General features: G+C 37.9%; 2 protein-coding genes across 5 annotated transcripts in view; one reads left to right on the top strand and one right to left on the bottom strand.

Annotated features, from left to right (window-relative positions):
• Nucleotides 1-16,892, bottom strand: part of IFTAP (intraflagellar transport associated protein) — a 59,734-nt gene extending 42,842 nt beyond the window's left edge. Inside the window, exons 1-3 of one of the 4 annotated variants that reach the window (XM_033121419.1) lie at nt 16,753-16,892; nt 15,860-15,923; nt 218-361 (exon numbers count right to left, since the gene is read on the bottom strand). In XM_033121419.1, coding sequence (XP_032977310.1) covers nt 218-338 — 121 coding nt within the window. In that variant the 5' untranslated portion in view covers nt 339-361; nt 15,860-15,923; nt 16,753-16,892. Of the gene's footprint in view, nt 1-217; nt 362-15,859; nt 15,924-16,632 lie in introns of all 4 variants that reach the window. The other 3 variants (XM_033121421.1, XM_033121418.1, XM_033121422.1) reach the window with 3 other exon arrangements.
• On the top strand, nt 12,999-19,928 carry RAG2 (recombination activating 2). Its single transcript, XM_033121417.1, has 2 exons — nt 12,999-13,140; nt 17,205-19,928. Exon 2 carries the CDS (start codon nt 17,233-17,235, stop codon nt 18,814-18,816), a length of 1,584 nt encoding a protein of 527 aa, XP_032977308.1. The 5' UTR covers nt 12,999-13,140; nt 17,205-17,232; the 3' UTR covers nt 18,817-19,928.
• Nucleotides 19,929-21,689: the final 1,761 nt, after the last annotated feature.

Genomic DNA, 21,689 nt, shown 5'->3' on the forward strand with positions numbered 1-21,689 from the left:
TTCAACGGCTCTGATTCTGTAACACAACTCTCAGTTGTATACAAACATTGGTCTTTACATGTATCAGTCACAAATGCCCCGATAAGAATTACCTGATCAAAGGAATGGAATGAATGAATGCTCATTAAACAGTCTTTCCGAAAAAGCAGCAAAGACGTAAAATTGTAATAAAATTATTTCTCTCTACTGCTATAGAAAGTCAACTTCCCCATTTTACCTTTTGAAAGATGAGAAAAAGTGCTCAGAAATTCTTCATATGTTTGCTCATGACAATTAACAAACCTATCCAAGACGTCTTCAATCATTCGATCTTCATCCATAATCTCCAGTTCTGGCATTCCTAGTCACAAGGCCACCTTACCTGTGAAACAAAGAAAAACATGAGCTGGAGAGAGTCAGCCTCTCTGAAGATACACTAGATGGGTAAATGGAAAAATTCCAAGGCTCTAAAAGGACAGATCAAGATAGTTACTAGAATAATAATCTGTAGTTCAAGATACCAGAGTTTATTCATATCTTGACTCATATCTGAGTTGTTATTTTTGCTTCAGTTTCCTCATTTCCATCTTCTTCATTCACGTGTCTTTTCATCTTTGTATCCTAAATGTCTACCGGCTCAGGGAGTAGCATAGAGCCGGCAGTCAACCAATATTAAGCAAAAATTAGATAATACCTGACTTACAATGGTTCAACTTAGGATTTTTTGCCCTTATTGATGGTGTGAAAACAACATGCATTCGGTAGAATTTGAATGTGGAGCTTTTCCCAGGCTAGCGAGATGCGGTGTGGTACTCTCTCGTGATGCTAGGCGGGGACAGGGGGCCACAGCTGTCGGTCAGCCACTCGATCACAGGGGTAAACAACTAATACTCTACAGTGTAGCATTAAATGCATTTTCAACTTACAGTGTGTTCAACTTGCAATGGGTTTATCTGGACGTAACCCCATCATAAGTTGAGGAGCATCTGTGCTCATTTGAGCAGTTATTATAGTCAAATATTGCTAGAAGCTGGCAAAATACTTCAACTGTGCCTTACCTGACGTGGCTTCATGTCCTTTCATACTCCTGATCAATCTACCTGGAAAAGATTTCACATTGCCTGCATTCCTTTAAAATATGCCGCCCAGATGAAGACAAGTCTCCTGATATGATTTGGATACAGTGAGATTTGATTTATGCTCACATTCTAAACGTGGCACACCTCCTGTGTAGCTGAAGATCACGTTCACATTCCTGGGGACCCCTTCACATTTAAAGTACAGCTAACTACATGCCTGTCAGCTAAGACACAATGCCTCAATCCTCACACAGTTTGAACTTTGTTTTTACTTGTATTTCATCTTGTTAAATTCCATTCATTCTGTATGAAATGTCATTCTTACAGAGCTTTGAGAAAATTGCCTATCTGCAGAAAGCAGGAGCGTAATTACTGCCTAAGTAGTCAGTATAATTCATGGGGGATAACAAAAAAGGGGGGTTCTCCAAACTGTAGGGCAGGCAGAGAAAGCACCAAGCTTCTTATATTTTTCTAAAATAAGAGTAAAAATCTGTCACCTGTTATTAACTTTATTTATTTGATATTTATTTTTTTAAAAAAACACCAGAAAAAAACAAAAATGTTTTCATAAGCTGACGTCCAAACTCATTTGGAGGCAAGACCTGAATTAACGTAAAGTATTTATGACTTTTATTTATTCCACTCAGTGTCACTATTCATATACTTATTGCAGAAATACTAATTGGCTTGCTTTTGAAGTGCTTTCCCAGATCCCACTAGAGATTTTGTGTAATATGTGGCCATTGCCCTGATTACCTTTCTAAGCTCCAAAACAATTCTGAATTCTAAAATACATCTGACCCCAAGGGTGTGAAGCCAAATGTACCTCATAGGGTTGCTATAAGGATTAAAGAAGGATACATGGCACGTCGAGAAGTGTTAGCCACGATGAGCAAGGTGATGATAATGGATGGGTCTTAGTATTCTGTCCTTTGCCTACACAAGGACTTGGTTTGACTGTCACCTCTCTGACTTTGAAGGCACTGACGTTACCTAGGATAAATCAAGATAACTCCTCAGGCGTTACAACCCCTGGTAAACATGGTGGTGTAAAATCCCAGGCAAAAATAAAATGTGCAGCTCTGTATTCACTCAAAATGAAAGAACCTGTTTCAAGCTATTTGTACCTAATAATTAGGTAGGAAAAAGGATCACTTATGGTTTAGGCAAATCTGCCTGTCGCACTGCCAAATTCCAGCAAGCCAAAGTTTAACAAATTATGCTTGCGGTTGCTGGATGAAGAATAATAAATTCAAAGGTGACTATTAGATCACTATCATGTCCTTGATTCCAAGAAAGTCCTTAATTCCAAGAATGTCAATCTGCTTTTCCTGAAGTGGACCCCGACGAAAGTCTAAGATTGGATTACATCAATCTTGTTCTCAAACCATCTCCGGTACTCCAAGCAAATACCACACAGAAGCCACACTTGTGTTTTATATTGCTGTACCTGTCTCTTTATGGATGCTTTCGGAGTGATAACAGAAAGTCCTTTACACTGTCTTTCCAATTCTCAAATTGGTAGGTATATTTTGAGTATGTAGCCTTACCACATGTCAGTTTTACTAAAAGCAAATAATCAACAGGCTGTGCACAGCACAAATTCCGAATCCTTCAAGGTCTTTAATTGTATTCCTGTGGTTATCACAATACAGAAGAGGTTATGTTTTTATTGACTTTGTTAAGACTTTGGGGAAATCCAGTGTCACAAACTGTCATTATTCGAAGCATTTAACAAATACCCACCTTCAAATTTAGAACTCTCCTTACCTATAAAAATACAAATAACCTAATGTTAATAGTCCCCAGGGACTGACAGAGCAGATAATCATGTACCAGACAGTCAAGTGGTTTATGCAAATCCTCGTGGTTTTCTAAAAGGAAGAAATGCTTTTTCAGTTACTATTCACGTGCGTTTGTGTTATTATCATAAAGTATTTTCTAAAAACAGAAAAGGGAGAAAGAGAGCTAGAGAGACACTTGCCTGGATAACAAGATTCTTTGTTGGGGTTTGGGTTTTGTTTTCAGACTTAGAGCGTCACATGCAAGACCCAGAACATACTGTGGTGATAAGTAAATGTGTGTAAATATCTACGGGTAACACTTTCACAATCACAGCCTCCACTAGGAAACAGAGAGGATGTACTGCTTTGCTTGGACTACTAAACAGGCTTGCTTGGGAACAGAGTTCTCTTCTTTTCGAGTCACTGAGAGTAATATGTCATCTTCCTAGACTCCTGTTTTCTACTATCAAATACTAACCACTACCCAAGCCAGTTACAGTTGTGTGCTCTCGGAAAGGACATTATGATGAAATGTGGTGTCTGGAAGTATTACCATTAATTTAAGCACATCTTTGATGTTTATCTTCAGATCCCTGCTTGATGCAACCAACCTAAACAAAATGCAACTTTCAGAGATGAAAGTGGTGAGCCTTAGGATACAAGTTGCCATGAGCTCATCTCCTCGTAAAGTGCAAACCCTGCTTTTTAACAGCAGAGCATATCTGGGGGAAAAAAAAGATTTTTTTGTGAGGTTCATCACTGACACTTAAAAACAATATATAACACGTTTTTAAAGAGTTATACAGGGGACATCAAAGCCTACTTTCTCAAATTTTCATAGTTCTGCTCAACAAAAATCTCTTGCTGTGCGAAAAGGTAAGAATGGGATATTATTAAAATAATTTGCCTTGCCTAAGGAAATGAAACCATCAACCTTGGTACTTCACAGGATGGGTCTCCTTTTATATTTTGGAAAATGGACAAACCTCAAAAAGACCAAGTTGCGTTGTAACTGCACCAATTTATTTATATGATAAAAAAAAAACCTGGTATGAATTGATTTCTTCTTCCTTGACTGAACTACACCTATTTTGCATCTCTAATTTTTTTTTTTTTTGGTCTTTTAGATCATATTAAGAAGACAAAGAAATGACTACAGATTCTCAGAGTCAAGAGCTAGTCCAATCATAGAGAATACATGAATGATTCTGGGAAAGAAATTTTAGGTGGGGTTTTTGTCAACTAATGACTCTATGATGAGGAGTATTGTGTGGTTCTCATATCATAAATAGTCATGATGCGCTCATGACTATGAATTTTTAGGTATACATGAAGTTAGCAGGAAATAAAGCAAAAAGCAGCACTCTCACCCTGGATGAGTATAGTCATGCCCCCAACTACATTCTGTACCCCAGTAACGGTTGTTTCAGACACTACCAATACAAATAAGAAAACAAAGGACAAGATAAAAGGAATAAAGAGGAAGACATAAATACAAATCTTACGAACTAGAAAACGATCTAAATTCCTCAACTGTTTTTTTATCAGGATGAGATTTTAAAAAATACAATTCTAACATCAAATAATACACTGCACTTCACGTCATAAGCTTATCCCAACAAATCTATTCTGACACTTAAAAGGCATGGAATTCTTCATTATCACCCAAAAAGTTGATGGCATAAGCCATCACTGCTTCTACATAAATTCTACACCTCTGCAGTGAATATTAGAGGAAGCATTTAGATGGAGGCACGAAAGGCTTGGGATTACTGTTGACTACAAAGGCTTGGGAAAGAGAAGTTGCATGTATATCACATCCTTAGCCAATCATTTATCGAAGGACACTTTGGTTGTTTCCATGTCTTGGCCACCATAAATAACGCTGCAGTGAACATCGGAGTACATATATCTTTACAGATCAATGTTTTCAGATTTTTGGGGGGAGATCCCCAGGAGAGTAACTGCTGGGTCATATGGTAATTCTATTTTTTGAGGAACCTCCATACTGTTTTCCATATGGTGATGGAAGGAGAACTGACTCTGGGTGGTGAGCATACCATGTGATATATAGATAATGTATTATAGAAATGCACACTTGAAACCTATGTAATGTTACCGACCATTGTCACCCCAATAAATGTAATTAAAAAAAAAATCCTTCTAATTCAACACAACTAAAAATCTTTTCTAAACTCTGGAAAAAAAAAAAGAAAGAAAAGTTGTATTATCATCGATGAAGAGGTCTCAGTAATAGGCACACCTTAGCTATCCTTTTTCTCTTGACAAAATCGCATCTTAAGGAAGCAAAAGAGAAGCCACCCATCCTAAAACTGCATCTAATAAAAAACTGTGGGCTCACTACTTGCTTACCATGAACACAGATACCATAAAGTTTGCTTTAATAAAGACAAATCTAGTTCCTCACCTAACGAGGATTATAATCTAAGTATTCAATACAGGACTCCATTTTTGTAACATGACTCTAATGACCTGTTTCATGATTATTTTTAAATTAGAGCAATATGGAATGGAGTGAAATCATTTTAAAATGAAGGTTGTAACAGGAATAAGAACAACAAAAACATGTCAAGGCAAAATAGTGGATTTTATAAAGAAAGCAGGAAAAATACATAGAGGATCTTTAGGACACAGGGCTAGGATGAGGATAAGAGTTATTAGGCTTGCCACCAAAAGCATGATCCACAAGAGAAAAAATGGATACATTAAGCCTCAGAAAAATAAAAACTTTGCTCTGTGAAAGAGCCTGTTAAGAAGATGAAAAGAAAAATTGCAGGCTGGGAGAAAATATTTGTAAGTCACATATTCAACAAACGATTAGGATACAGAATATATAAAGAACTCTCAAAACTCAACATTAAAGAAAAATCCAATTTAAAAAGGAGGAAAGACATTCCACCAAAGAGAATATATGAAAAGCAAATAACCTCATGAAAAGATTCAGTATCGTTAGCCATTAGAGAAATGCAAATTAAAACCACAATGAGATACCACTACAGACGTATTACTAGAAATGGAGAAAATGAAAAATTGTGGGACCACCAAATGGTGGCAAGGATGCAGAAAAAGTGGGGTAACTCATACATTGCTGGTGGCAGTGCAAACTGGTTCAGCCACTCTGAAAAACAGTTTGGCAGTTCCTTACAAAACTGAAAATGGACTTACCATCCAAACTACCAGATGCACTCTTGGCATTTATCCCAGAGCAATACAGACTTATTCATCTATGCAAAAACTTGTATATGATTGCTCATAGCAGCTATATTTGTAATAACAGGAAACGACCCAAATGTCCTTTAATGGGTGAATGGCAAACAAACTGGGGTACATCCATACCATGGAATATTACTCAGCGATAAAGAGGAACAAACCATTGATTCATGCAATAATTTGGATGAGCCTCCAAGAAATTATGTGGAGTGGAAAAAGCCAAACTCAAAAGGCTGTACACATATTGCATGATTCCATTTATGTAACATTCATGAAATGACATAATTAAAGAGATGGAGAACAGATTAGTGGTTGCTGGGGTTAAAAATGAGGAAAGGAAATGGATGTGGATATAAATGAGGTAATGTGAATCTTGTGATGGTGGTTCCGCTTAGTATCTTAATTGAGGTGGTAGTTACACAAGTCTACCTGTGTGACATAGTTGAACTACTCACACATACAAATGAGTGTATAGATAACTGGTGAAACCTGAGCATGCTCTGTGGATTCTAACAATATCAATTTCTGAAGTTTTACTACTACAGTTATACAATATAACATTGCAGTGTTACCATTGCAAAAGGCCGGACCACGGGTGCTTGGAATCTGTACCTGTCTTTGCAACCTCATGTGAATCTATCCTGTGAATCTATAATTATTTCAAAATTAAAAGTTTAAAAAGGGGAAGAGGAGCAGGAGAAGCAGGGTAAGCCAATTAAGGCAAAAGAGGTTTAGGAAAAGAAAATGATCACTAAAAGTTTTACCAAGAATGTGGGAACTCCGGCACACTGATTGCTTTCCCCTGCAGAAAGCTCTGGGGGATGGGAATAATACTAATCTGTAAAATTACATGTTTAAGCAGAAACTTTCCTCTTGAAAAATTTGCTTCCCTTTCCTGCTCATTCATGCAAGCTACTGTAATGAGGTTTCTTGAGGCTATCATTCATTACGCCTTGCTGTTCATCAGCAGATTGTATAAAATCAATTTTATTTCTCCAAAATACACTCTTCCTCCAAGCTGTTTAACTCAATCCAGAAATATCTGCATTGACTCACTGAGGCAGGTCAACTGAGTATTAGACTGTTTTCAATTACACAGTCATTAATTCCATTACACAAAGAAAAATGCAAACAGTTAAGCACTCAAACTTCCTCTCCCTGCTCACTCCCGGTGGACAGGGAATCTGCAGGATATACCCATAATACAAATGTCAGAAAACGCATTGTTTTTGAAATCAAGAAGACTCCCCTTTCACTACCATTTTTACTTCTTTCATTTGCTTTTTTGAAAAATTTAGAGTTGTGGGTAATCACAAGTAAATACCCTACCTTTGCGTCCTGACAAAACTCCTACATCAGTTGACCTCTACACCAGTATAATTATCAAGGAAAATGTACAATACACGTGCCAACCATATTCAGAACTGATTTCCTAGCTTCAGGAGCGTGATTCACAATGTCAGTGAGTTACGCACGATAACATGAGTGTTTCGGTGAACATTTTTCCAAGGCGCCCGATAAAGATGGGAATCTGTAAGGCAGTAGTTTCTGAGTCAACTGGATAGCTCTATAATCACGCAATAATATTTCAATCATAGAAGATGTATTAGCTCATGATAATCCCACATTCCTATGGAATGCAATGTCCCATTGACGCTTATTTGATCTGTATGACAACTTTAACACAAAGGTAGCCACTCTGAATTGAAGTTTCCCAGCTTCCTGAGCCTGCCAGCCACCTGCACAGTGCACAGCACTGTAATAATACCAGAAAACCTGCTTTAAAGCAAAACCTGCACAGCTACTTAGAAGCAGGTGTAGGCCAACCAAACGAAATCAACTCTGCTTGCAGGAATTCATTTCTAAGCATTTCAAAACGCCAGCTCTTGCAAATAAAATCGACCTTTTCATTTGACATTTTCTTAAAAGAAATAAGATTTTAAAGAATGTGTTTCCCAACTATACTTAATTCTACATTCCTGTGAATGTGAAATTACAAGTGGGCTTGAAGAGGTAATAGCATGGTTCCCTAGCTTCCAATCACTCTCAGCGTTTTACTTTCCATTGTGCCTCAATGTACACAACACACACACACACATACACACACACACAATTTCTTTTTACCAACATGGTTTCCATACTCAAAGGTAGAAATTTAAAAACACAAATTCCCTCCTCTCAAATTTTTAAGTGAATTTTTTTTGTTATTGTAGTACAACATTGCAATGAAATCTTTCTCCCTTTAACTTTTTTTTTCCTCCCTTTAACTTTAAAGCAAAGTGTCTACCTTAAACCAGAGAACATGGAACATAGGAAAACACCAGTCATTCTGGCCAGGTGGCCATATTTAATTAATTGCTTTAAATAAAAAATGACAAGTCACTTGTCATGTTCTCCTCTCGACAATCCATCATACTAACTAGATTGCTTCCTTCTCTATAGTTCCTTTTCCTTCCTCTTTTCTCCTCGTTGCCACTTTCAGTTGTGGCTCTTATTGTGGGATTTATTCAACAAGCCAAACATCTCCCTTTCCTATACTATTTATATGATTTTATTAAAACTCAGCCACTTAACACTTTTTGAATGGTCCATGATTCTCCAAATGCTATGAAAAGTTTCCACTGACCTTATTTCAAACATTTATTAACGCACTGAGCAACAATGTAATTTCAGTTGTTTCCCCATTTATAAAATGGGGGTGGAAATGCTCGAGAGGTGCTCTGGCCTTCGATAAACACTGTCGTGGGTTCACAGAGAATGCTTCTTCCGTCTCCCCTCAGCCCACCATGGACACACACACCTGCAGCTGTGTTACCCCTGTCAACTTATTTAACTTCTCTGGCCTTAACTATTAATAGCTCGAATGTGAAAATAAAGGGACTGGACTTGAAGCTGGCGTTCCATTTCTGACAGTCTATTTTTCTCCAGTTATGCTTCCTTTTTGTTCAATTACTGTATCAGTACCTCATTACTTTTATCTCCCCTGTGGAATAAAAATTATTTTATTCTGAAAGTGCACTGACTTGTATCCTTTAATTGTCCACTGTTTCTTAGATTTAAGGTGGGAGACACCAATATATTTCAGTCCAAGAGTGAATTTGATTCTGCCTCAAGGTTTAAGAATAGGCTGAATAACCTATCATTTCTCGGTGAAACCTGTGGTTTCTTGGTGAACTTTTAAGTACTTTTAAGGGTGAATGTGGGAAGAATATGAGGTGTGTACATACACAAGCAAAACTTGCTTCATGTATATCCTTAAGGGCAAGACCTATCTCTGTGAAATTTTTTCTATTTCTCCACATGACTATACACAGTGGATGCTCAATAAATACTGTTTACTATTTCACATTTAGTTTCTACGCTGAGCACTTTGGTAGACTGGGACCTTGACTGAGACCTCTGCAAGTCTAATGGTCTCCTAATGTTGCGGCAAGGGCTCAGGGTTTTAAAACTCATTTCTAAATGTATTGCTAATTTCTCGTTTCGGGAGACAACGAACACACGCAGCAACACACTGCCTGTTTTCTGGTGTTAGAAAAACGCAAAGGCTAAAACACTTGCCTAAACCTACCCATGGTTTCAATGTTGTGGTTCGCATTTTGTATTTACTGTGGAGATACCCGATATGTTAACTTTGTAAGAGCTATAATTGATGCTGGAATTTCAAGTATCAGAATCATTATATAGCGCCTTCAATAGGTGAGGGAAATAATCCAGGACTCTTTTGCAGGCAAAGAAAGAATCACCATGGATGTCATTAGAAAAGAAGACGATGCTTTTTTTAAAGGATGGACCAACATTTCAAATGATGAAAATATGCTAAACAACAGAGCTACTCATCAGTTTAAAAAAAAAAAAAACCTAAAATGAAAATATAACCTAAAATTTTGCAAAACGATGAAATAGTCACTTACACCAATGTATTTATGTCACTCTCACGTCATCATCATCATCCTCCTCATCAGAGATTTCCTGAGTACACTCTTTATACCAGACACTGTATATCCATTCATCTTCACAAGCAAGCAGTTATCATCCCAGGAAACTGAACCTCAGAAAGGCCATTCAGCTGGTAAGCGGCAGAACTGAGACGCAAATCCACATCTGTCTACCTCTCCTCACTACCTTCTATCATCGAAGCCACATGGAAACTGATTAAATGACCAACAATAGTGGATGGTCAGATAAGCTATGTTACATTTACTTAGTGAAATTGCAGGCAACTATTAAATATTATAAAGGTAAAAAATACTATATATACTTCATAGTGTATATGAAATGTTATTTTAAATGCATTCTCATTATAACTAGGTAAAAATGGGTGTGTATTCGGATAAACATTAGAACAGAGCACAAAGAAACGAAGAATTTTATGGTTAGGCGATATGCTTATGGGTGGTATATATTTTTCTTGGTGTAACTGTTTTTAATGAACTGTTTTAAATTACGTCAGAGCTACAGTAATCAACACAGTGTGGTACTGGTGAAAGAATAGGCAAATGGATCAGTCAAACAGAACACAGAGGCCAGAAATAGACCCACATAAATATAATATAGTTAACTATTCTTTGACAAAGTAGCAGAGGCAATACAAAGTAGCATAAATAGTCTTTTCAACAAATGATTCTGGAACATTGGATATCCACAAGCAAAAAAAAAAAATGAATCTAACCACAGACCTTATATCCTTCACAGAACCTAACTCAAAATGGACCACAGACCTAAACATAAAAACCATAAACACAAAACTATAAAGTTCCTAGGAGATAACATAGAAGAAAACCTCGATGACCTTGGGTATGGTGACAACTTTTTAGATGCAATACTAAAGGCATGATCCATGAAATTAGTAACTGATAAAATGGACTTCATTAAAATTAAAAACTTCTGCTCTACGAAAGAAACTGAATAAAGATAATATCTGCAAGAGACCCATCTGATAAAGGCCTGTTATCCAAAATATACGAAGAACTCTTAAAATTCAACAATAAGAAAACCACCCAATTTTTAAAATAGGCTAAAGACTTTGACACCTCAAGAAAATATACAGATGATAAATAAGCCCATGAAAAGATGCTCCATATCATATGTCATCAGGGAAATGTAAATTAAAATGAGATGACACGGTACATCTATTAGGACGGCCAAAATCCAGAACACTGACAACGCCAAATGCAGGTGAGGACATACATAACAGGAACTCTCATTCATTTCTGGTGGGAATGCAAAATCGCACCGCCCCTTTGGAAGACAGTTTGGTGTTTTCTTACAACACTAAACATGTACTTACCATGTGATCCATCAGTCACACTCCTTGGTATTAACCAAAGGAGCTAAAAACAAGTCTACACAAAAACGTACACATGGATGTTTACAGCAGCTTTATTCATAAATGTCAAAACCTGAAAGCAACCGAGACGTCTTTCAGTAGAAGAATGGATAAACTGTGGTACAACCAGACAATGGAATATTATTCAGTGCTAAAAAGCTGTGAGCTATCAAGCCAGGAAAAGACACGGAGGAAGCTTAAATGCATATTACTACGTGAAAGAAGTCAAACTAAAAAGACTACATACTGTATGATTCCAACTATAGGCACCCTTCGTTTTACTGCACTTCACAGGTGTTGCATTTTTTACAAATTGAAGGCAAGACTCTCCACCAGCAAAATGATTATGACTCGCTTTACTGCCATACTTTTTTTATTATGGTGGTCTGGAACGGAAACTGCAATACCTTCAAGGGATGCCTGCATGTGACATTCTGGAAAAGGTAAAACTATGGAAACAGTAAAAAGATAGGTGGTTGCCAGAAGTTAGGGGGAAGGGAGGGATGAATAGGCAGAGTATTTTTAGGGCAGTGGAATCTATTCTGTATGAAACTGTAATGGTAGATTCGTGTCATTTGACACTTGTCCAAAGCCATAGACTACACGATACCAAGAGTGAAGCTTGGTGTAAACTATGGACTTTGGATAATAATATGTCAGTGTAGGTTCATCAGTGGTAACAAATGTACCCTGGTGGGGGGGTGTGGATAATGGGGGAGGCTAGGCATGAGTGGCACAGGAGGTGTATGAGAAATCTCTAACTTCCACTCAATTTTGTTGTCAATCTAAAACTTCTCTAAACAAATAAAGTCTATTAAAAAATTAAGTCAACTCTTGCCCCCTTTGGTTTATTCTTCGATTGTTAAATTTTGGGATGGGGGTCAGAGAAGCTACCAACATAGTTTTTATCATTAAGACCACTGTGGAACATCTTCCTTGGCCAACCACTCTAAAGATCATCTCATGTAATCTTTTGCAACAATCTTTTGAGGTCAATATTTCTGTTATCCCCATTTCAGAGATGGGGGAACTGAGGCTTAGAGATTAAGTTGACTCCACCTGGCAGAGCTGCCAGAGAAGAGAAAACCAGGCCAGCTTGACGCCAAACCCCACCATCTTAATCATTCCACCGTCCAATATTACACAGCAGCTCCCTGATATAAAGTTGCTGGTAGGCCTCCAATAATTAGAACTCCTTCTGAGCCTTGCATTAAAGAAAACGAGACCATGGAAGAGTAATTCAAAGTCAAAAATGATTGACCTTGGTATTAGCAGTCTCTGCTTTAAGCAAAATAATTTCCCATTTGATTCATAATAGGATTTATTTAAATCATAGTAATTATATTCATTTTCGTCGGTGTTTTTCTAAAAAAAAAGTTTAATAAAAATATAAATCAGGTTTCAATCAGGTTTTTCTTTTGTCTTTACAGATGAATAGTGGACTGTGTTTGCACTGTTTGCCAGTAAGGAAATAGTTAACTCTTGAGGATGCACCCTAGTGAATATCTCCCTCAACCATCTAAAGAAAAAAAAAAAAAAAGGTCACAGTCAGTTACTCCCGTTAGATCAGTGTTCACGGGAACATCTGTAGACACACACACACACTCTCCTTACCGTCAGCTTTCTGCTTGCCACGGTCAGAGTGGGCAGTCAGTGAATCTTCCCCAAGTGCTGACATTTAATACCTGGTTTAGCGGCAAAGATTCAAAGAGGGGTGAGCAGCCCCTTTGGCCTTCAGGTAGGTCCAATACCTTCATTTCTACCGACGTTAAAAGATGGGCGCCGATGTTTGTCAACTTTAAGGGAAAGACAATGTCCCCTTCAGCAGCATGTCAGTTAGCAGGTGGACTGGGTGTCCCGATGGGGAAGGGATGATGTAGAATTTGGAAACTATGGGACTTTCTGGTCTCAAGCTGCTGCAAGGATTTAATTCTTGTGACATCAGAGCCCATGTATTAATTTTAGCCCATAAATGCTCCTCTGGCATAAGTGCCAGAAGGAAGACCTAATTCTGGTTTTACTGCCAGGAAAAAAAAAAAAAAAATCAAAGAATGTATGCCTCAAATTTGATTAGCCATGCAAGATATGGTTAATTCATACACTAAGTGGCTGCAGTTTCATGAGATTACCTGCTATTTTGGAGCAATCAGGAAAACATGGGCAACACTGATCAGTAAGTTTTCATGCTTCAGAGTACAGTACTTTTCTTTGGAGGGAAAGAGAGTCAGTTCAGACACAGGAAACTACAAATCCAGACCCCACACTATTAGTTCTCTTTTGATTCTCAACTATGCCCTCGCTTCACAGTACATAAATGAAAATCTCCCTGCTGAGAAAAGTTAGCATGGGGTTGGGAAAATTGTATAAATTTATTGGGCCTATATTTCTGTCTTTTAAAAAGAATCTTCAATGTGTTGACTTTGAAACTTCCTTCAGTTGAAGAACAGTGCCTTCTTTTTCAAAACCTGCCTGTTTTTATCTAGCCTATTTAAAGAAAGATTATTTTAGGTCTAGCATAACCTTTTAAAAACTCTTACAATAAAGGATGTGACTAATATAGTCATATTAAAACCATGGAAAATATCCAATAATCCACTACAGTGAAAATATATTCAAGTTAATAAAGCAAAACTTCAAAAACTAAATAAATAGTGCAAGATAATGTAAAAAACACTCAGTGTTCCTGTTTATTCTCTAAATACATAAGTCATCTGGTCATGGTTTAAAATGGGTAACTTAAAAATTAAATACACAAATATCTGAAGTGTGTTACAAGAGGAGATAATCAACAGTAATAACCTTTAGCACTGTTTTCAGGGCCCTGAAATTATGATGTGTGCCAATAGCAGGAAATCAAAGAGAGAACAGGTCAGAAATCTTTAGGGACCCAAGCTAAGCTATGAAAAATGGGTAGTATTCCTTTTGTCTTGCCCAAGAAAATGTTTCTGTCTAATCTACAATAATCATGTTTTCGTTTATGAGAAGCCACACTCCCAAGGACAACCTTAAAATGAAGCCAACAGGCTACCAAGAAAATATTTTTTTTTAAGCTTACTATTTAAAAGCAAGTGTTCTTGGTATATGGTCACCCTTTGGGATCTGGAATCCATTACCCCTGGATGGCTTGTTTGATACCCCACTAACAACCTTCATAGGGTCTAAAACAAGGAGGCTTTGGCTTCGGCGCTCGTTCCACCCAAAAGTGGGCAACTCTCTGACAATCACCACATAGCATGCTGCGTGTAATCACTTCTGGTTTTCATTTACTGAATTGAGGGTCAACAGTATTTCCTCTTAGTTCCTTTAGTTGCACAGATGCCTTCTCTTCTGTCTACTTGGATAGGCCATGAATAAAGACAACACTTGCCCAGTGTTTCATAATCAGGGCAAGTTGCTGAACCTACAAACCACTATGGTCTGAGGAAGAGAGAGGCTTGCTTTCCTAACTTTAGTAATAGTCTGTCTCATTCACCACTTCTCACTTGGTTTAATAACCCACACGATTGCTATTAAAATATCCTGCCTTGAGGAAATCTCCCAAGTAAACGAAAACTAACAGTAAGAAGAGAATACTTAGCAATTAATTACATCTAATCCACAGAAGTGCTTCAAGGCAAAAAGTCCCACCATCTCATTAGACTGACCTTAGATCCTAAATGGTCCAAGGAACCTTTGCAGGGGGGATAAAAATATAGTATCAACCAGCATTTATTGAATACTTATTATGTGCTATGTGATTTACATATTTACATGTTATTCCATTTATTCTTCAAAAAAAACCACAATGAATAGGTACTAATATTATCCGCATTTTATAGGTAAGAAGAAAGAGAAAATAACTTGCCCAAGATAGTTACACAGCAACGGAGTTTTAGAGCCCAGATGTGGACTCAGACAATCCAGCTTCAGAGTCTGCATATTTAATGAAGGGTTTGAGAAAGGGTAACAAAAAGAATGAAATATTTCCTATTATTTAAATTGGACTCACCACCAGCACCTACATTGTATATGCTTATGCAATTTTCATTGGCCTAAAAAAGTATCCACGTATACCCACTGACCAGATTCCCAGATCCTAAAGCCCTTCTAATCATCGCCGACATTATAAATACCATCTGCCGTGACCGGCAGGTAATTGTATACTAACAATCTTACTTTCGATAAGTTCAAGCATAATCCTAACTATGACTTACCATGTGCAAAGCCTTGTTCTAAGTCCCTTACATATATGAATTTACTAAGCATCAATTACATCAACCTATGAGGTAGGTAAAATTGTTATCTCATTTTACAGGTGAGGAAACTGAGGCCGAGAGAGGTTAAATTACTTGCCCAAGTTCACGTAGTTAGTAGTTAGTAAGTGACAGAGCCAAGATTTGAATCCAGCCAGTGGGCCTTCAGAGTCCATACACTTAGCCACTGTCTTACACAGTTTTTTAAACATTTTAACAACTTACTCTTGAAAGTCGAGGAATCTGTGTTACTTTGTTTCCTTTAACCTTTGGTTCCTAGGACTTCACTCTGCAAACAAGGAGTGTATTTTTATCATTAAGGCTCCTGACATCTCCCTAAGGTAGGTGATAATAAAAATAAAAATGTATCAAGCTTACTTCATCTGGTAAATACCTTTTCTAAAAATATTATAAAATGTTAAATCCTGAATAATTCTGGCAACTCTTTGCTTAGCGTCTGCTTATTCCAGTTACGAAAAGAATTACTTCAAATTTCTTGGGCTGGAAAGAGAGTCTGAAATAACAGCTACTAACTCCATTTTAAAGGGAGAAGGAGTGGAAAGAAGCGGGGGCCCGGGGGGGGGGGGGGGGGATAGGAAAAAAGAGAGGTGTTTAGGAATCCTCTCCACTTCCCTAAAAGAACCCTAAAAACAAGAGCAGTTGAGAAAACAACAGGCCTTCGACGTGGCACTCGCTGACGTCTAACTAACTACTGTATTTTTATCACTAAATAAAGGGGTGTCAAAAACCTTTATGAGAGAATTTCTCCCCTGCACTGATCTTCTGGTTCTGCAAAATGGTCACGGCTTTTGTAACCTCGGTGCCCCGGTCTCCCCAACGCCAACCCTCCGCCCAGCAACCGAAGGATGCTCCGAGGTGCAATTCTGCGTGGAGGCCGCAGCGTCCGGCAGTGCTCGCCTCGGCCGGGCGTCCTTCAGGCTGCGGTTTCCAGGAAACCCCACTCGGGCCAGAAGCAGTTATGCTTCCTACTAAGTCACCTGGTTAAGAGTCCCCGGGATAAGCACCGGTAACACCTGGGCAGAGGGCTGCCTGAAGCCCCTCCTGGTGCTGCAGCCTTCCGGTAACCCGGATGTTGGGTCTGCGTCAAGTACTCTCACCTCCCATTCCCTAGTTTTCCGCCTCGGCTCCCATTTAGTCACTTGGCACTTGTGGCGTCTTTTTTCAGAGAGACATCCTAGAAGTCTCCTCTCCTGGGGCAACACAACCTATCGTCGCCACACAGCCCACAGCGAACGGATTCCTGGGAAATGTAGTTCATTCTGACGTCAAGGGATGAGTCCCTTAAGGAAAAACAGGACTACAATTCCCAGAAATCTAAGGGAGGATAGTCCAGGTCTAAAACATGTCCTAGCTGCTTGGATTTTATTAGGCAGGAAGATTCTGTGACTCTTTGCTTACCTAGCTGCCTGGGTTTTGCTAATTCAGTCCCACTACAAGCTTATGGGAGAACTTTATTTTTAACATGCTTTCCACATGTGAGGGGATATAAACACAATGATTTGTATAAAGAGATATATAGTAAGTCAATATTTTTTCATAATTCTTTCAGGTAAAAGATCTACCCATCATCAGAAAATATGTCACTACAGATGGTAACAGTCAGTAATAACATAACTTTAATTCAACCAGGCTTCTCACTGATGAATTTTGATGGGCAAGTTTTCTTCTTTGGCCAAAAAGGCTGGCCCAAGAGGTCCTGCCCCACTGGAGTTTTCCATTTTGATGTGAAGCACAACCATCTCAAACTAAAGCCTGCAGTTTTCTCTAAGGATTCCTGCTACCTTCCTCCTCTACGCTACCCAGCCACTTGCACATTCAAAGGCAGCCTAGAGTCTGAAAAGTATCAATACATTATCCATGGAGGGAAAACACCAAACAATGAGCTTTCAGATAAGATTTATGTCATGTCTGTTATGTGCAAGAACAACAAAAAAGTTACTTTTCGCTGCACTGAGAAGGACTTGGTAGGAGATGTGCCGGAAGCCAGATACGGTCATTCCATTGATGTGGTATATAGTCGAGGGAAGAGTATGGGTGTTCTCTTCGGTGGACGAGCATACATGCCATCTGCCCAAAGAACCACAGAAAAATGGAATAGTGTAGCTGACTGCCTGCCCCATATTTTCTTGGTGGATTTTGAATTTGGGTGCTGTACATCATACATTCTTCCAGAACTTCAGGATGGACTATCTTTTCATGTCTCCATTGCCAGAAATGATACCATTTATATTTTAGGAGGACACTCACTTGCCAATAACATCCGCCCTGCCAACCTATACAGAATAAAGGTTGATCTCCCCCTGGGTAGCCCAGCTGTAAATTGCACAGTTTTGCCAGGAGGAATATCTGTCTCCAGTGCAATCCTGACTCAAACAAACAATGATGAATTTGTTATTGTGGGTGGCTATCAGCTTGAAAATCAAAAGAGAATGGTCTGCAACATTGTCTCTTTTGAGGACAACAAGATAGAAATTCGTGAGATGGAGACCCCAGATTGGACCCCAGATATTAAGCACAGCAAGATATGGTTTGGAAGCAACATGGGAAATGGAACTGTTTTCCTTGGCATACCAGGGGACAATAAACAGGCTGTTTCAGAAACATTCTATTTCTATATGCTGAAATGTGCTGAAGATGATGTGAATGAAGATCAGAAAGCTTTCACAAATAGTCAGACATCAACAGAAGACCCAGGGGACTCCACTCCCTTTGAAGACTCAGAAGAATTTTGTTTCAGTGCAGAAGCAACTAATTTTGATGGTGATGATGAATTTGATACCTATAATGAAGATGATGAGGAAGATGAGTCTGAGACCGGCTATTGGATTACATGCTGCCCTACTTGTGATGTGGATATCAACACTTGGGTACCATTTTATTCAACCGAGCTAAACAAACCTGCCATGATCTATTGCTCTCATGGAGATGGGCACTGGGTCCATGCGCAGTGCATGGATCTGGCAGAACGCACGCTCATCCATCTCTCAGAAGGAAGCAGCAAGTATTACTGCAATGCGCATGTGGAGATAGCAAGAGCATTGCAAACCCCAAAAAGAGTCCTGCCCTTAAAAAAGCCTCCACTGAAATCCCTCCACAAAAAAGGTTCTGGGAAAATTCTCACTCCTGCCAAGAAATCCTTTCTTAGAAGGTTGTTTGATTAGTTTCACAAAAGCCTTTCAGATTCAAGTGCATCAAATTTGTAAACCTATTTTAAAGAATCATAACAATGATAAAATGATATGCCTATTTTCATTTATTGAAAATACCTGTGTTTTTTAGTTATATGAATTCAGGGCCAGTTAAAAGTGTTTATAACACAATGCTAAGTACTTGAAAATGCTCTACTCAAATATTTTACTCAAATATCTTAAATGAGAATTTCTGATCTGATTTTTTTCGTTCAAAGAATCTTAAATACAGAAGCAGCAATAATAATAAAATAGATGATAGATATTAATAGATAAATAGGTAGACTCCATTGACATGAAAAAATAGAAAAGAAATCTGCAGTTTGTTACATTTTATCAAGTTATCTGCATGCACTTTCTTCAAAGGAGCTCCCATTGTATGGTATACAAATGATGAACCAAAGCCAGTCACTTGAACCAATTCTTGGAGAGATTTATTGAAAACTGAAGTCCACTGACACTTAGCACTCTGATAAAGGAAGATGAGCGAAGAGTACACTAAAAAAGACCACAAAATAAATCTCATGGTGCAGACTAATGTTGTTTATTTCCCCAATAATAAAATTTTAAATAATTTCCGATAGTTAAAAGGTAAAAGATTTCAAATGGGGAAAAATAAATTTGTGTATGTGTCTAATTAGTATGTGGAGTTTGCTGCCAATGAAAATTATAAAATGGGTGAGCTTTCTAAGGTTTAATTAAATACTTTCTAGAATGAAGGTTAAAAGGATTGTTAATTTTGAAGCTTCAAGACATCAACTGATAAATAGATGATCTTAGAAACAAATACCTTCCCTTGTGGAGTACCTTTCTGGAAAAGCATTGTAGGAGCCTAAGCCATAGCCTGTTATTCATCAATCTTCAATGAGAGTCCACAATGTGTAAGGTGCTATTGCAAAGTTTAGGGAAACACGAACCATACAAGAGAAAAAATCCTGGGACACAAAGTCTTCTGCTAACTGTTCCATGTCTTAGATATTAAAATTAACTTGAATAAATTAAATCATCTTCATTTTCTTTCACTAATGTTGCTTGATGAATATTCCTTTTAAATAATTTACTGTACCATTGTTTTGATTTTTTGTTTCTATCACCTACATAAAATTAATAAAATACTAAAATGCCTTCTGTTTATATTGATTTAGTCCAATTATTAACATTCATAGCTACCCAATTAAGGGCAAAATTATACTATTTAATTTTCTCAGGATCACTCTACTTTGATTTATTTTTTATGTGTTAGCTGAAACTGGCATAAGTTAGAGCTGAAATAGAGTTCAAAAGAGTTATTACTCCCTCTAAAGGTATTGGGTTGGTGCAAAAGTAATTTTGGTATTTGCAATTATTTTTAACCTTTTAAACCGCAATTACTTTTGCACCAACTTAATAGATACTTTCCCTTATCTTGATTTGTCTATAGTGACTGAGTGGCTAAAGAATTATTGCCATATCTGTTTTGTAGTCAATGAGATCAAGATGTGATCATCTAAGTGATTTAATTCTGAACTCGCTGGGTTCTATAGTTAGACTCAGATATATAGTTAAACCCAGCGTAGCTACTTTGGGGGTCTGTGGGGGGAGTTAGGGGAGTTTCAAGAGCAAGTATTTTGATTTTACTTATGATGTATTTGAATGAAAATAGATCTTTTTAAGTCATCTCACAAATGAGTTCATCAGGTGTGACTTTAAGGTAATAAGCATACGCAAACATTCAAATAAACAACATAAGAAGAGTACTCTCTTATTCCAAGGATATACTGCTTTTGCCTAAAACATTTCTAGGCTCGTGTTTCAATCACCTTCAGAGCTCGTGGTTCATTCCTTTGAAGATATTTAACAATTGTTCCTGTTCCTTCATTAGAGATAGTGTTGGTTTCTGAAAACAGACAAACATCATCCAAAGCCTAATAGGCTGTAACTCAGTATTATATAACCACTTTAGCTCAAAAGGAAGTCTTGCATACAAGCTAACAAAATGGGTTTTCTGATATAACTCATAAATAGATTCAGAAGATAAGAGTTGAAATTGTTTGCACAAGAATAATATCAATAAATAAGTATATGGCTTTCCACGGTGACCATTTTAAGGGACTACAATCATCTATTAGTACAAATGACTCTAATATGTTAGGAGAAGGCAAAGCATAATTTAAAAAGAAATAGTTGGTCTCAAAGCTCTGGGGTGAGATGAAGCTTGTCACATTTGAGAATCTGAAAGAAGGTCAGTCTGGACAAAACATAGCCAACAAGGGGAGTATGGAGTGGCGTGAGCCTGGAAAGATAAGCAGCGGCCAGTCTGGGCCACCCATTGGTCAAATAATAACACATACAACTTCATTCATATCATTTTGACTTGTCCCCTCCTTCTTACCTCTGTTTCACTACTCCCTTCACTCTGTGTGCTCAACCTCCAAAAATGCTGAACTGTTAACATTTGTGGTAAGCACCCCTAGCTGTTTCAGTACTCAGGGTTTTTGAGAAACCCATTCCTTCTGCAGGGCGTACCTTCCCCTCTTGTGCTTTATAGCTCTTGCTAGTACCCTGCTCCATCTGACCTATTCCTATCCATTCTTTACATCCCATTTCAAATAACTGTTCCCCCAGGAAACTGAACCCCATCACCTCCTTGATAGCTATAGTGCTTACAAATCTCTGCTTGTATACTCAGAAGTACAAGAAACAAAACTCTCTGTATTTTTCTATAACTTAACTCACAATATATGCGTCTCTTTTACTGCGTATCAGAAATTGAATTTCAATAAATTTAGGGTTCACCCCCTCCACCCAACTTTTGAGCCAAGTCCCAGGGAGAAATATAATGCTGAGTTGTCAGGAGTGGGGGTGAA

This window comes from Rhinolophus ferrumequinum, chromosome 11 (genome assembly GCF_004115265.2).
Source record: "Rhinolophus ferrumequinum isolate MPI-CBG mRhiFer1 chromosome 11, mRhiFer1_v1.p, whole genome shotgun sequence".
Lineage (NCBI taxonomy): Eukaryota > Metazoa > Chordata > Mammalia > Chiroptera > Rhinolophidae > Rhinolophus > Rhinolophus ferrumequinum.

What these genes read in the sequence shown, in the direction of transcription:
- RAG2 (XM_033121417.1), top strand. Translation starts at nt 17,233, where the DNA reads ATGTCACTACAGATGGTAACAGTCAGTAATAACATAACTTTAATTCAA.